At 38.8% G+C, this 16732-nt stretch overlaps 1 protein-coding gene across 3 annotated transcripts in view; it reads left to right on the top strand.

Moving 5' to 3' along the window:
- The window catches only part of mertk.L (MER proto-oncogene, tyrosine kinase L homeolog), a 77600-nt gene extending 65671 nt beyond the window's left edge, over window positions 1–11929 (top strand). For 2 of the 3 annotated variants that reach the window (XM_018262885.2, XM_018262883.2), the window contains exons 12-20: window positions 265–360; window positions 652–732; window positions 2790–2882; window positions 3238–3356; window positions 4974–5083; window positions 6718–6877; window positions 7984–8120; window positions 10734–11208; window positions 11577–11929. In XM_018262885.2, the coding sequence (XP_018118374.1) occupies window positions 265–360; window positions 652–732; window positions 2790–2882; window positions 3238–3356; window positions 4974–5083; window positions 6718–6877; window positions 7984–8120; window positions 10734–11208; window positions 11577–11594 (1289 nt within the window). In that variant the 3' untranslated portion in view covers window positions 11595–11929. Of the gene's footprint in view, window positions 1–264; window positions 361–651; window positions 733–2789; window positions 2883–3237; window positions 3357–4973; window positions 5084–6717; window positions 6878–7983; window positions 8121–10733 lie in introns of all 3 variants that reach the window. The other variant, XM_018262884.2, reaches the window with a different exon arrangement.
- The last annotated feature ends 4803 nt before the right edge of the window (window positions 11930–16732 follow it).

Here is a 16732-nt window from a genome sequence, read left to right as displayed (position 1 = left end):
TTCCAAGAACGAAGAAAATTTAAAGATTCACAGAAATTGGTTACACCCAACTGATGAAAGAGAAATGTAAAAAAAAAAACAAAAAACGAAAAAAGGAGAAATGGAATAAACAAAATTGAGAAGCAGTCATTCCCTTCTAGCCCTTAATTAATTAATATTAAGCATAATTTTGTGATTTGACATAATGATAAAATGTCAAAAACAATGAAAACCCAGAAATGGGTGGTATACTGAAATCTATTAACATAGAAAATGTCTATTCAGTAAGTACTTTAGGTATCAACCAGGATCTGCAACAGAAACTAGAAGACGTCATGGTTGAAAGGAACCTGTTAAGCCTTGGGAAGGTGTTGGGTGAAGGTAAGTTATATCTTTAAACATTATGTTTCTCTCTCTTTCGTAAAAAGTCCTGGAAAAGGCACTCTTTGACTAGTAAAAATACAACTCCTACAAGACCTCAGCTGACTTCCTCAGTCTGATTAACAAGGGGATAATAAGAGTTTCCATGCCAACTGGTGCGGCACAATTATTTTTCAGCCTTTTTTCAATTGTTGCTGCCAATTTATATGTCAAAATATTTTGTTTGTGTGCTGGTAAATAATGGAAGATTTTATAAGAAGGTCTCATCACCACTATTATTTATTAATTCAGGTGAATTTGGATCAGTGATGGAGGGGGAGCTCCAGTATTCTGATGGAACCAGTCACAATGTAGCTGTGAAAACTATGAAGAGTAAGTAACTTAAACTTGCTGGTGGGTCATCAATCACATCGCTCCCTGCCTGAGTGCAGTTTGGACTTATTTTGTGTGTTTAACATGTGCTGCAGGGCAAGATAATGATAATTAAAAAATAAAGGTACTTTTTTTTAATCTCTATGCACATTATTGCTGCTGCTTGAGTCTTTGGATCAAAAAAAAAAAAGTATGAATTAAGCGATAATGAACACTCCTTTTTAAAAACTATGTCTGCTTATTTATTAACATTTTCATACATAAAAAGCACAAAGAAAGAAAGAATAGGAAAACCTTGAAAGTCTAGTTTTCGGAAAATTTCAAGCGATTACAAATGGAACCCCCCCCCTGAAAACTTCTAAAAGCTCAAAGCAAAGGAAGATTTTACAATTCCAGAAGGATAGCTTCTATAGATTTCTACATGACCTCACCAACTTTTAGATGGTTCAAATTTTTTCATCTTAATAAATAACTAAATCCACTATCCGATAAATTAGAGTTTTTTTAATTAATAAATGAGCTAAAATCGGGCATTGGAGTTTCGTCTAGCTATTTTTATTGATAATAAGGGGCAGATTTATGAAAGGTCAAGGTGAATTTTCAAAGATAAAAACTTCAAATTTCAAGATATTTTTTGTGTACTTCGACTATGGAAAAGTCCAAATTCGATTTGAATTTGAAAAAAACGTTGAAATTCGAATATCGTAAAATAAATCATGTACTGTCTCTTTAAAACTTTGACTTCGACCATTCACCGTCTAAAACCTGCCAAAGTGCTGTTTTAGCCTATGGGGGACCTCCTAGAACCTATTTAGAGTCAGTTGGTGGACTATGAGAAATCAAGGTTTTTTGGGGGAAAAAACTTCGAATCGAATTTGATCGAATGCGCTATTCCTTCGATCGTACGATTCGAATACAGCCCAATACGGACGTCTTCGACCCAAAAAAACCTTCGACTTCACTTCGGTTGGTCTTTTTGAATTCGAATTTCGAAGTATTTTCAATTGGATATTCGATCTTTGATAAATATGTGATATAAATAAGTGATAAATTTAGATTTTAGTAAATAACCCCCTAAATAAATCGACCCCTATGTGTTATTAAAGTTATGCTGTCACTGCTGGTTTCTCTTTTACCTAGCTACCCAGGCAGACTGTCCAAATAGTCAGGGAATCTGGGTATTCCGTGGGTACCCGGCCCGGTGCAGGAGTCTAATACAGTCCCAACTCCTCACAGAGCACTGGTTACTCCATTGGGAAATTCTAACAACAACTTGTCTTCTGGTGCTTTGTCTGACTGATTGTAGGTAATACAGAGATTTTGATAAAACAATCCACCATTCATAAGTCAGACTTTGGAATCCAGGAATTTAATCTGATGTATCAGTATTGCTTTAAGTCATTTACTACAGGTCTGGGATTTGTTATCCGGAAACCTGTTCTCCAGAAAGCTCTGAATTACAGATGAAGTGACCTAGAGGTCACGAAACGCGCCGAGCTACGTTTCCCCCTGCCCGCTATCTGTGATTTTAATCAATACTTCAATAAAGTTATTTAAGTTTTATAATATTGGTTCCGATGTGGACTTTCTCCGGTTGAGTCCGCACCTCTTCATTTGGACTGAATTACGGAAAGCCTGTCTTCCATAGACTCCATTTTATTCAAATAATCCAAATTTTTAGAAATTATTTCCTTTTTCTCTGTAATAATTAAACAGCACCTTGTACTTGATCCAAACTAAGATGATGTTTACATAATTGTATAGTAGACTTGAATATGGCACGGAGATCCAAATTATGAAAAAATCCGTTATCTGGAATACCCCAGGTCGTGAGAATTCTGGTTAACAGGTCCCATACCTGCACTCAATTTCTGATTCTAAGGGGTTGTTAGTACAGCAGAAATAAGTATTTTTTTTACCCTTTTTTTATTGAAGTTGCGACACAGGAGCCAGACCCACTCTTCAGCATTCTTGCAATTGGACAATAAGATGGAGAGGCTACATGCAGTGCTCTGTGTTTTATTTAAATGTTCCATTTTTCATTTGCTCTTTTGCAGTGGACAATTTTTCTCAGAGGGAAATAGAGGAATTCTTAAGTGAAGCAGCCTGCATGAAGGACTTCAATCACCCGAACGTCATTAAACTGCTCGGTGAGTTCTCTTATGATTTCTGTTCATGAAAACTGCAGTGAGCCAATTGTAGCTGTAAAGTGCACATACAGTGGATATTCTTTATAAATGTCTTAGTTCTATTGATACCAAAATACCCTATTATAATTGCTTGGGAAATACTTATGGAGAATACCTAAGTTCAGCCAGACAGCATCATAGTTACAAATGTATAATAGAAAGATGCAGAGAATGAATATTTTGATCATAAAATAGTCTTTACTCTCCCTTCTTTCAGTGTCACGTTTGAGAAAATACTCCAAACATAAACCCTAATTATAAAAATGGCAGATTTTCTTTAATATAACACACAACCGTTTACTTGTTTGTGTCCCAGGTGTTTGTTTAGAAGTTGGACCTCGGCGAATCCCAAAGCCAATGGTCATTTTACCATTTATGAAGTATGGAGATCTGCACAGTTTCCTGCTGTCGTCCAGAATCGGTTCCGGGCCTCAGGTACAAAACTGTATATTACTTTGAGACGTCTTAAAGGAAAACTATAATGTAGGTCTCTATAAAAAGATATTGCATAAAACTCTCATGTGTAAAACCCTGCTTCATGTAAATAAACCATTTTCATAATAATATACTTTTCTAGTAGTATGTGCCATTGAGAAATCCTAAATAGAATATTGCCATTTTAAAAATTAACAGCAGCCCCCTGGGATCATAGGATTCACGGGGCACACAAACAAACCAAACATGTTAGGTCACATGAGCCAATTAACAGACAGAGTTCTGTCTTTTGCTTCCACACTTCTTCCTGTTACAGTTAAAGGAAAACTATACCCCCAAAATGAACACTTAAGCAACAGATAGTTCATATCATATTAAGTGGCATATTAAAGAATCTTACCAAACTGGAATATATATTTAAGTAAATATTGCTCTTTTACATCTCTTGCCTTGAGCCACCATTTCGTGACTCTATCTGTGCTGCCTCAGAGATCACCTGACCAGAAATACTTCAACTCTAACTGTAACAGGAAGAAGTGTGGAAGCAAAAGACACAACTCTGTCTGTTAATTGGCTCATGTGACCTAACATGTATGGTTTGTTGGTATGTTTGTGAGTACAGTGAATCCTACGATCCCAGGGGGCGGCCCTTATTTTTTAAAATGGCAATTTTCTATTTATGATTACCCAATGGCACATACTACTAGAAAAGTATATTATTATGAAAATGGTTTATTTACATGAAGCAGGGTTTTACATATGAGCTGTTTTATGCAATATCTTTTTATAGAGACCTACATTGTTTGGGGGGTATAGTTTTCCTTTAAGGGCCAATTCATTAACTTCGAGTGAAGGGTTCGAAGTAAAAAATCTTCGAATTTCGAAGTGTTTTTTGGGCTACTTCGACCATCGAATGGGCTACGTCGACCTTCGACTTCGAATCGAACTATTCGAACTAAAAATCGTTTAACTATTCGTCCATTCGACCATTCGATAGTCGAAGTACTGTCGCTTTAAGAAAAAACTTCGACCCCCTAGCTCGCCACCTAAAAGCTACCGAACCCAATGTTAGCCTATGGGGAAGGTCCCCATAAGCTTGGCTAAGTTTTTTTGGTCAAAGGATAATCGTTCAATTCGAAGGATTTAATCGTTCGATCGAAGGATTATTCCTTCGATTGTTTGATCACAGTTTTTGCGCAACATCCTTCGACTTCGATATTCGAAGTCGAAGGATTTTAATTCCCAGTCAAATATCGAGGGTTAACTAACCCTCGATATTCGACCCTTGATGCATCGGCCCCTTAGAGTTGTAGTATTTTTGGTCAGGTGATCTCTGAGGCAGCACACAGACCATCACCAAATGGGGGTTCAAGGCAAGAGTAAAATGGCAAGATTTACTTAAATATATATTCCAGTTTGCTAAGATTCTTTAATATGCCACTTAATTTGATATAAACTCTCTCTTGCTCAAGTATTCACTATGGGGGTAGAGTTTTCCATTAAAGATCAAAATGTGCAACTGACTAAACCAAAATATTTTTAATAACAATAAATGAAAATTGGTTAAATTCTGTTCATGATTTGCTTTAGATATGTAATGAGAGTGTTCTGTTTCAGCACGTTCCCTTGAGGACCCTGGTAAAGTTTATGATTGACATTGCCACCGGGATGGACTATCTCAGCAGCAGGAACTTCCTACACAGAGATTTAGCTGCTCGAAACTGCATGTGAGCTCACTACTCTTTATTTCTCTTATAGTAGCTCCTACACATATTTACATATATTCACCTTATCTGCTGGTAGATTTACTATATCCCACAGCTGTTTGTCCTGCAGGTTGAATGTTCTTACCCTTTTAGCCCATAAGCAAAGTATTAGGATCACAGGGAGGAGAGTTTGTCTCCTGTTTATTTTCAGGAATTACAACCCAGAATATTAGCATACGTCCCGTTTAAAAGGATGGTTCACCTTTACATTAACTTTTAGAATGTTATAGAATGGCCAATTCTAAGCAACTTTTCAAGTCTTCTATGTTACATATTTTTTTATAGTTTTTGAATTATTTGCCATCTCCTGCTGACCCATTGATCCTGACCCCATTTAACACAAATGCTTTGTAAGGCCATGAAACTTTGTATTACCCACCTTTTTATTCAGACCCTCCGCTGTTCATATTCCAGTCTCTTACTCAAATCAATGCATTGTTGCTAGGGTAATTTGGAACCTAGCGGCCAGATTTCTGAACTTGCAAACTGGAGAACTGCTGATTAAAAAGCGAAATAACTCAAAAACCCACAAATAAAAAAATGAAGATCAATTGCAAATTATCACACTGTCACTCTCTACATCATACTAAAAGTTAAACTTTGAGTTAATTTTTAATATGACATAGAGAGTGATATTCTGAGACAATTTTTTTATTATTTATGGTTTTAGAGCTTTTTATTCAACATCTCTCCATTTTGCAGTTTCACCAGACTGGTTGTTATGGTCCTAATTTTCCTCGCAACCAATCATTGATTTGAATAAGAGACTGGAATACGGGGCCTAAATAGAAAGATGAGTAATAAGAAGTAGTAATAATAAATTTGTAGCCTTACACAGCATTTGTTTTTAGAGGTCAATGACCACCATTTGAAAGCTGGAGAAAGCCAGAAGAAGAAGGCAAATAAAAAGGCTTAAAATTGGCCATTTTATAACATGCTAAAACTTAACTTAAAACTTTAACTCAAAGGTGAACAATCACATTAAGTTATTTACATTTCTGCAGCAGTGCAATGTGCATTTTAACAGTTATTCAGAAAATATGGCTTTAAACGTGTATAGTTTGCTCAGGTGCAGTGGACAGTTATTGGAATATATACAGAAGCAACGTTAAGAAATGTGATATGGAGCAGGCAGTTAGGACTTGGCAACCACATTTGCCTTAACTAAGCTTAAGGGTAGAGACACGTGCTCAGATTTGGGGAGATTAGTCATCCAGCAACAAATCTCCTCTTCTTCAGGACGACTAATCTCCTCAAACTGTCTCTCCTGCTTTCCTGCCGGCTAGAATGCCTCACGAGGAAACTTTGGGGAAAACGAATCACTTGAGTGCCATCCTGCCGGCGATATACATTCTAGCCAGCGGGAAGGCAGTTCAGGGAGATTAGTTGCCCCGAAGAAGAGGAGATTTGTCACTGAGTGACTAATCTCTCTGTATCTGAGCGTTTGTCTCTGCCCTTAATAGTGTATAGCCATATAGTATAATTAAAAGTGCACATACAAAAAACCAAACCGAACTGCAGTAGAGCTGCATATCAATAAACTATAGGGGCTTTGGCCCCAAGCTGTGTGCCTAAATGTGTGTTTTCTTCTGTAGGTTACGAGATGACATGACCGTTTGTGTAGCTGATTTTGGTCTATCTAAAAAAATCTACAGCGGAGACTATTATCGTCAGGGACGTATTGCTAAGATGCCTGTGAAATGGATTGCAGTGGAGAGCCTCGCCGATCGCATCTATACAGTCAAAAGTGATGTGGTAAGTTAATATGAGCAGTGCTGGCTGCTGCACATGTACTGTATATAAATATAATACGTTTGGATCCACTGCTTGCATATTATGATCCAAATGTACTGATGCCCACCCATCTATGTTTATATATGAGCAGCACAATCTGTGGAACATTCACTATTTCATGTAAATAGAGGCGTCTTGCCTTTGTCTCAGGCAGGTTCATCTTGCAATAGGCTTCTCTGTACATAAGATACTGTTTTGGACTTTGAGGGTAAGGTCACACTGGGACATTCGGGGAGATTTAGTTGCCCGGCGACTAATCACCTCTTTTTTGGGGCTAACTAATCTCCCCGAACTGCTTTCCCCTGTCTTCTGCCTGCTAGAATGAAAAATCGCCTGCGGCATGGCACTCGCGGTGCTTAGTTTTCCTGAAGTAGCCAGAAGTTTGGTGCCCCAAAGAAGAAGCGATTAGTTGCCGGGAGACTAAATCTCCCTGAATCTCCGAGTATGACCTTACATTTAAAATGTTGTTGCAACTTTTAGTTAGAATTATATGGTAATAAGCATTAGAGGTTTGTTAAAAACTCAGCATTAGGAGTGAACACAAACCCTACGTGTCCACATCGCAAAGCAAAGTTGCCAAAATGAAGGAAATACAGAGTAAACAAAATAGATGGAGATGGGGAAACGGGGGGCTTTGTCATACACAAATACACATGAGGTGAGTACCCCACAGGGACACAGAAAGACATTATAATCTTGGGACTTTATACTAAATATTCTGCAGTGACCTTTTGTTTAATCAGATATTAATTCATGGAACAACATATGGTTGCTCATTGTCTTCTAGGGCAGCAAGCGAATATGGTTGAGTCTCCTGTTCCACAGAAATAAAAGTTTCTTGTGTCAGTAACTTAATGAAGAGAAAGGCTCTTTGTTGCTCTCTTACATAACGCAGTGCAGTGTGTTACAAAACCTTCCCGTGACTTGTAACTTTTCGAGCCAAGTGACTGTTGATTGGTGCAGTTGGATACTTGTGTGGGATACCAGGATGTGACCTTTCTCTATGAAAGAGTTCATTGAGGGGTTTTGGAAATATCATCCTTCTTTTCTTCATTTGCTTTGTGCAGTGGGCTTTTGGCGTCACAATGTGGGAAATATCAACCAGAGGAATGACTCCTTATCCAGGGGTGCAGAACCATGAAATATATGACTACTTGCTTGCAGGACACAGGTTGAAGCAGCCCCCAGAGTGTCTGGATGATCTGTGAGTATTGTAAAGTCTACATGGGGAATATAAAATACACTGGGGCTCATTTATTAACACCGGGCAAATTTGCCCATGGGCAGTTACCTATGGCAACCAATCAGTGATTAGCTTTTTAAAGCCACCTGCAAGTAGAAAAATGAATGCAGCTATTTGATTGGTTGCCATGGGTTACTGCCCATGGGCAAATTTGCGCCGTGTTAATAAATGACCCCCACTGTGTTCATTAACAATGATTTACTTATACATCCAATCCATAACTTTTGTGTTTACAGTCATTGTGGGAGGTGATCACGGTTAGTCCCAATAATATGCTGCGTTTTAATTTAAAAAAAGAACAATATACAAGCCCTATTTCCACAATTAGTGCTTGTATATATAGGCACTGACACCTAAGGAGCCTGACTGCAGTGCTTAAAGGGGAACTATTGTGAAAATGAAAATGTAATACTAACTTCATCATACTGAAATAAGAACCTTTCTAAATATAATCAGTTAAAAATTCTGCATCATTTCTGAAATAATCAAGTTTATCTTCACTATCCGCTCTCAGCGCCTTTCTTTTCATGCAGGAGTTGGGTGTCAGATAATCATTAGATCCAATGTATCTTATAGGGGGCTCCTTTTGCCTAGAAGATGTATCAGAGCTCACTCTATTAAAATCACCAGAAATCCTGTCTCTCTACATGCAGAATTTGTGCAAAAGGCAGTTATTTTGTTAGATTTTGTTTGTACTGGAATCAGTTATTTGAGTGAGCTCTAATACATCTGCTAGGAAAGGGAGCCCCCCTATAGGATATATTGGATCTAACTGTCAATAATTATCTGACACCCACTGCTGCAAGAAGACAGAATGAAGAGAAACAGATGGTGAGAGAGGGATAGTGAAGATATACTTGATTATTTCAAAAATGGTACAGAATTTTTAATTGATTGTATTTAGGAAGTTTCTTATTTCAGTATGCTGAAGCTTATATTAAGTTTTCATTTTCACAATATTTCCCTATTTAAAGAGATCCATTGGACATTGATTTAATTTTCAAAACTGTCAGCTTTCCTTGTAGACATTGGCCATTCTGGTTTCCCCTAGAGCTCACATTCTATCTCAGTCCAGCTGAGTGGAGATGTTTTTATATAACACACCCTGGCAGCCTATGGGTAGCCATACATTGGACAGTGTTCAGTATTTAACTGACGCCATGCGCTGGTCAACATGGAGACAACATTTTCAAACATGTCCAACTCACGAACTGACCCATATCCATGGTACAAATATATAGGTCAAGCTTGTCCTAAAATGAACTTACTAGAATAAGTACAAATGGAGGTGAGAAAGCACCTGGATCCGCTGCCTATCACTGGGTTTGATTGAAACCGCTGGTGAAGACTGTTTGCCTGAAAATGCACATTTGATTATTTTTGGGCAGAAACCCGTATGTCAGTAGTGACAGGAGGGAGCAGATTCACTAAAGGGCGAAGTGACTGTCGCTTGCAACAATTCACCAGAAATCTCATCCGCAGGGACTTTGCCAATTCACTGACAGGCGTAGACGGCAATTCGCTATTGAACAAGACCGTCGCTAGCGTTTGTTCCGCACCCTATCGCCAGGTGACTTTTCACTCTGGCGAACAGTCACTACTCCTCATTTCGCCAGAGTTAACTTCTCCACCTCAGACCAGGCGAACTGATAAAAACGAAGCTTCATCTTCCTCAGTCTTATGTCAGTGACATCATATCTCGTATGCCTGAAATGCATTACAGTTGTAAAAAAAACACTGGCGACTTTACTTTATTGAACTATTAAAGATTTATGTGTGAACAAATTTTTAAAAACTAATTTGAGGAGCCTGCCACATTTATATAAGGGTGGGCTCATATCTAGGGTATTAGAGGATCTCTTCTGTCTTTATTATGGCTCATTGGACATGTGTTTGAACAAGTGGCCACTTCAAGCATTTGCACCAACATTAATAATAAATAATGATAATAATCCATATTCAAATTGAACTAAGCGTAAGAGTACAAAGTTTCGCTAGGCAGAAATGAACACCAGTGAAAATTCGCTATGAAATGCTCGCCCAGCCAAAGTAATGCGAGCGAAAATTCGCCAGCGTCTGGCTGCTGAGACGCAACTTTGCATATTAGTGAATTAGCGTAGTGGTAACGTATTTGCGCCTGGCGAAGTGGCGCAGAGTGTACTCAATTGGTCGCTCTTTAGTGAATTTGCCAGAGGTTTCCATTAAAATCATAGACCGATAACATTGACAGATTTTGGCATTTTCTTTTACTTTTTACCCTCCCAGCCTTTTAAGTGGAGGAAGATTCCAGGACCATGTGTTGCCAAGCAGTGTTTATAACTTATGCAGCCGAGGAAACAAAACCCCAGAAATATGGAATCTACAGCACTTGCATGTTTGTACTCCTGCCTTAGTTGTACCTTTCCCATCCACTCATTTTTACCTCCATTCTTTGCACTTATGTTCATAAATAAGCCCCTTTTCATGATAATGCTAAGGTTTATTTTTGGATTTATAGTTATGTATGAATAAAATCAACAGTTAGGCAAGTGAATTATATTTGAATACCCAGACAATGTGTGATTTTGCTTGCAGTTACACAGTGATGTACCAGTGCTGGTTAGCAGACCCTACACGCCGGCCCTCCTTCACATTGCTTAAAGACAACCTGGAGAAGTTCATTGACGGCTTGCCTCCTGCTACGGACAAAGAAGAAGTGCTTTATATTAACACAAGCTTACCGGAGGACAGCGAGCATCTTATTCAAGATCCCGAGGTGAATGAAATAAATGTGGATCCCAGCTATGTCCAGATCAGTCCCTCAAACTCTGAAACCACCACGGTGACAGTGGAAGTCCATGAAAACCATTGCAATGAAGAAAGATATATTTTTGAAGGTTTAGGTGAAGAACATAATGGAGAATTTGAACACGCGAGCACCCCGCTTTTGCAGGACAATAATGCACGCAGCAGAGCACCTTGGTGTGAAAACAATAATTTTCTAGACTGCAACACAAAGACTGATGACAAGCAATATACAGACGACTCTACTGAAGATACAGAAATCATGGTATAGCAAGCAGAGTCTCTCCTGGGCATTAACCATTTCTTTCCTTTCTCTTCTGCATATCCGTGTAATATCCTGAGCAAAGGCTGCTTTACTTAATGGTTTGCAGTATTTTTTTTTTTATCTTTGAAAAACAAATGTTGTTACATAAAGTATGTATGTATGTATGAGTATTGTATATAAATAAATGAACATATAGATTTCTATTGATGCCACAAAAGCTGTGTATATAGTAATGAAATGTTAAAGAACTGTATCCCTTGCGATGTGCCTTACGCTACCAGATCCACACATTTCTTTTTATAATATTTCAGAATTAGAGGAGTACTGCATTGTAAAGTAGTCTCTCTTTCTTTTACTGCATTCTAAAGGTAACTTCCATGAGATAAGAACTCCATCATCGTAAACTGACCCAGAGGAGGGCAACGTAACACTCCAATAGGACAGCTCTCAATATGGCCTCATGGGACTAGAGTATCATTTTCCCACCCCATGAACAAATGTCTCAGTAACATCTCTGTCCACAGCGAATTCATAACTAGACGGTGATTTGAGTAAAGAAGCCCTTCCCATGATGACCTTGGAAAAAGTTTTTTACCTGCCAAGCAAAAACTTAAAGGGATTCTGTCATGATTTTTATGGTGTAGTTTTTATTTCTAAATGACACTGTTTACCCTGAAAATAATTCACTCTAACATATGAAATGTAATTTCTGAACCAGCAAGTGGATTTTTTTAGTTGTAATATTAGTGTGTAGGCAGCCATCTCAGGTCATGTGCTTTCAGAAAGAGCCAACACTTTGGAATGGAACTGCTTTCTGGCAGGCTGTTGTTTCTCCTACTCAATGTAACTGAATGTGTCTCAGTGAGACCTGGATTTTACTATTGAGTGTTGTTCTTAGATCTACCAGGCAGCTGTTATCTTGTGTTAGGGAGCTGTTATCTGGTTACCTTCCCATTGTTCTGTTGTTAGGCTGCTGGTGGGGGTAGGGGGGGGGATATCACTCCAACTTGCAGTAAAGAGTGACTGAAGTTTATCAGAGCACAAGTCACATAACTGGGGGCAGCTGGGAAACTGACAATATGTCTAACCCCATGTCAGATTTCAAAATTAAATATAAAAATTTGGTTTGCTCTTATGAGAAATGGATTTCAGTGCACGATTCTGCTGGAACAGCACTATTAACTGGTTCATTTTGAAGAAAAAACATTTTTTCCCATGACAGTATCCCTTTAAAGCTGTCAAGACATCCTAAGATCTGTGGGCATGAAATGATCTGATTTTTAGGCCCATGGGCTGTCGATCACATCACACTAGAGGCCTGGGACAGAATGTTGAGCCAGTCGCACATTTGGCCAATCCACAACCAAATTTCAGTCAAAGAGGACTTAATTTTGGGCACTTATAGGGGTCAAAAAGCTACAAGAAGTGCCCAGGTGAGCACACAATAGTAGCATGGCTACTTTCCATTGCAATTGTGATCCCATTTATACATGAATTGTTTAAAGAATCTCAGGGAAGGCCTTCTTTGTTTTTCTTAAGCTACGGCAAACAGGGCATATACTCTGCCAAAGTTTTTTGAGCCAGCTGAGATGCAAAATTACCGCTACCGCCTTCCATTTAGGGTAGAATTCCACAATGAGGTTGGAGCCGACACATCACCATGCAACGAAACGCATGCGACGTGTCAGATGTTCTCAAGATACAGGAAGTGAAGGAGAAATCGCAGGTAAGAACTACATTTATCCAACTGTCGGATAAAAATGCTGCACACTGTGTTTTCATCTGACAGTCAGATAAATGTAGTTCTTACCTGCGATTTCTCCTTCACTTCCTGTATCTTCAGGACATCCGACACGTCGCATGCGTTTTGTCGCATGGCGACGTGTCGGCTTGAGCCACACCGTGGAGTTCTACCCTTAGGGCTGATTTGCAAAATCGCAGGCGTCACATCGGATGCGGTGGAAATAAAGTAAGTAATGCCAGTGTCGCATTGTTGATGCGACGCAACTGTCGTATGCAGACACAGTGTGCAGTGTGATGCGTCACATCAATGCTGCGACACGATCCGACAATTGAATTACTTACCTTATTTCCGTCGCATCCAATGTGACGCCTGCGATTTTGTGCAGCGCGGCGGAACCAGCCGTGTAGTCCTGCCTTTACTCTGCAGGCCCCAAAACGACAGTGGAGGATACACTTGTGCCATTTGCTTTACTGTGTATGATTTTTGGCAACTTTGTAAATACAATGCAATCTTGTGATCTGTAAATATCAAAATGTGTAAATAAACACTTGTTTGTTTTAAGCGAATAGTTACTATTTCACTACATAGGAACCTGTTCCACTTGGTCAGTGAACAATGATCACGACAATAATAACAACAAAGAATCACAGTTTATTTATAGAAGAGGCAAAAGGGTCTGGAGGGTCTTTAACAAAATGCAACCTCCAGTTGTTTTACCTTTGCACTTAATAATTCTGTTTCCCATAGGTTTTATTATTTTATTCCATTAAAGGATCTTTTAACCTCACTCAAATTTAAATTTAACCCCGAGTGCCAGAAATAATGCAACCCCCACTACAAACATTTTGAGTGCAATTAATCTGTAATTACTGAATTATGGGTGAAAAAAGTGGTAACATTGTCTGTATACAATATATACACTTATAGCCACTTCACTTTTCTCTGAGGTCTCTTAGAAATCTCCATTACATTATCCTTAGGTTTTAAAGGATAACTAACACTGTGATAATGTTAAAAAAAATCCAAAACGGTTCAAGAAAGTCCTCTTGTACCTGAAGTATCGGTTACTTCAAAGATACAATCACTTGTATCAAAAGAATACAAATTGTGCAACAAGTCCACTATCCAAAATCACATATAATATTGAATGTTCTGCATTTATATTACATAGAAGCTGGAGGTGGAGCGGTGTAAGTGCAATTGAGCCCATCAGAACAAGCAGCTGAGAAGGTTTGAGCAGCTATCTGGTTGCTAGGGTCCAATTAAACCTAGTAACCAGGCAGTGGTTTGAAAGAGAGAGGGTTATGAATATGAATAGGAGAAGGCCTAAATTGAAAATAAGTAATAAAAAGTAACAATAAAATTCTAGGGTTGCCACCTGGCCGGTATTTTACCAGCCTGGCCGGTAAAAATGATGGTTGATCCAAATGTTATTAATAGGGAAAAAAGATAAATATATAGGAAGGCCGGTATTTTTTCCAGAAAAGGTGGGAACCCTACTTACAGAACAGTCGTTTTTTGGATGCTGGGGTCAGCGATCCCCATTTGAAAGCTGGAAAGAGTAAGGCAAATTATTTAAAAACTATAAAAAATAAAATGAAGTCCAATTGAAAACATTACTTATAATAGGCCATTTTATAACATACTAAGATCTAACCTAGAGGTGAACCACACTAGGTTAATATTAGAAGACCCCATGCTACGTTTTAGTTCTCTTCTCATAATTCCAGCAGGGGGCACCAAGATAACATGTTATGAAGAGGATCTGTTCTTTTTGCAAATAAGTTGTGCCCGCGAGCATTTCACAAGACACACAATGAACATGTGGGGATAAATTGCTATATGCTATTCATTTTATTTGCTGTGAAATTCCTAGCAGCTCCGTCCAAATTAAAATAAACTGACATGTCCTTAAGGGAGAACTAAACCCCCTCCACTGGCCCTGCCTTCCCCCTGCACAGACTTACCTCTGAATTCTGTCCCCTCTAGATATAGCGGCCGCACATGCAAAGTGAGCGCAGCGGAGCTCACGGACTTTCCTAAAGCACTTTTGCCACTTCCATTTTTTTTTATTTTTTATTTTATTGCCAATTTAATGATGTTTTTACTCAAACATATAGGTAGTTTAAAAAAGTCGAATTGGTTTGGAAACTAAAAAGACAAAGTAGTATAAATTGCAACATGCACCCTGGCATGTTACATTTGTTTATTTAAAGTTTACGCAACCTTTAGGAAAAACCCTGTATGGATCTCATAAAGTACAGAAAATAGTGGTCATTTTCACAATTCTCTCTTCTCTGTCCATTTCCAAGCCATCTGAGGAATGAGCCATTTCCGAGTCGTCTTGGGAAAAAAAAACCCATGATCATTCACATGGAAAAATTCAGCAGATCCACTGTCCACAGACTACTGGGTAGATCTCAGTTGTCGTGGTTAAACTTTTTGCTTTTGTTGGTTAAGAAACATGAATATTTGTGAAATTTGAACATGAAAATGAATGAAAATCAGTTGCAACGTGTAGTTTCATAAATGATACACAGTAAGGGTCAACTTTGCCTTAAAAATTATGACTGTGGTCATGACCATTATTAAAATCAGCCCCTAAATATCACATGATGTTCAAGTATTGGACAACAGAAGTAACAAATGTTTATCCACAGCTACAAATCTTCTGAGCCGGATTCTGCTATCTGGACAAATGCAGAAATAATGGATTCCATTCATCCCTGCTACAATATTTACAAAGAAGATGAACATCACACTTAGGGGCAAATTCACTAACCGGCGAAAATTCGCCAGCACTGGCTTCGTGCACACCACAACACTTCGCCAGGCGTAAATTCGCCTGGACAATGCTCATTCATGAAGATCCGAAATTTGTGCACAGGGCACCGAACGCTTGCGAAGTTGTGCTACAGAAAATACGCTCAGTAGTTCGAAGTTACGCTAGCGTTGCCTAATTAGCATACGGCGTGCAGTTAAAGTACAATGGCCGTATATGCTGCAGCAAATACATTACACTACACAAGGCCAGGGAACCTTAATAAGATTATATAAAGTTGTTATAATGCCCTACACATGTACCCACAGTATAGTTTAGGTGCCATATGTTAGCAAATGTAGGGGGGAAGGAGGGTACCCCAAAATAAATCTGATCTTTTTCAGCCTATCACCCTGTAAAAAGGAAAAGCGTTTTTTGGGACTTAGAAAAACTTTTTCTTGATTAACTCCTATCTACTCTATTGCACTTTGCCTGGTCTGAGGTGGCGAAGGCAAGTCTGGCGATAGAGGTTACGGTCAGTAAAATCAAAAACGTAGTGAATTTTCGTAGTAACTCTCTGTCGCCAGAGCCAAAATTTGCCTGGCGGTAGAGTGCGAAGTTGCGCCAGAGTCTATCTCCTTGGCGAAATTACGCCAGTGACCGTTAGTAAAATGGTGAAGTGGCGAAAAAGACGAATTTTCGCCAGCATTAGTCACTTCGCCATTTAGTAAATTTCCCCCTAAGATGGAGTGAGAGTGCTCAAACTACTCAAAGTAAAATAGTGATTTTATTCAATATACACAAATTTGTATTTGCTGTCCCAATATCCCGGCCTCTCAAAAGGTGCAAGGGAGCTGAGGGGGTACGGTTGCCTGCTGACTAGGAGGATCATTAGATGAGCCCGGCCATTTTTTTTTTTTATGTAAAACCTTTTGGGAACTTTATGTGAAAGGACTTCCCTTCTCTCTAGTGATGAGTTGGCACTGGAAGGCATTGAGCTGTTTTTTTGTGGCAGTGGA

The sequence above is a fragment of the Xenopus laevis genome, chromosome 5L (genome assembly GCF_017654675.1).
Source record: "Xenopus laevis strain J_2021 chromosome 5L, Xenopus_laevis_v10.1, whole genome shotgun sequence".
NCBI classification, from domain to species: Eukaryota; Metazoa; Chordata; class Amphibia; order Anura; family Pipidae; genus Xenopus; species Xenopus laevis.
Note: the sequence above shows the minus strand (reverse complement) of the source record. Positions and strands in the feature narration are given on the sequence as shown.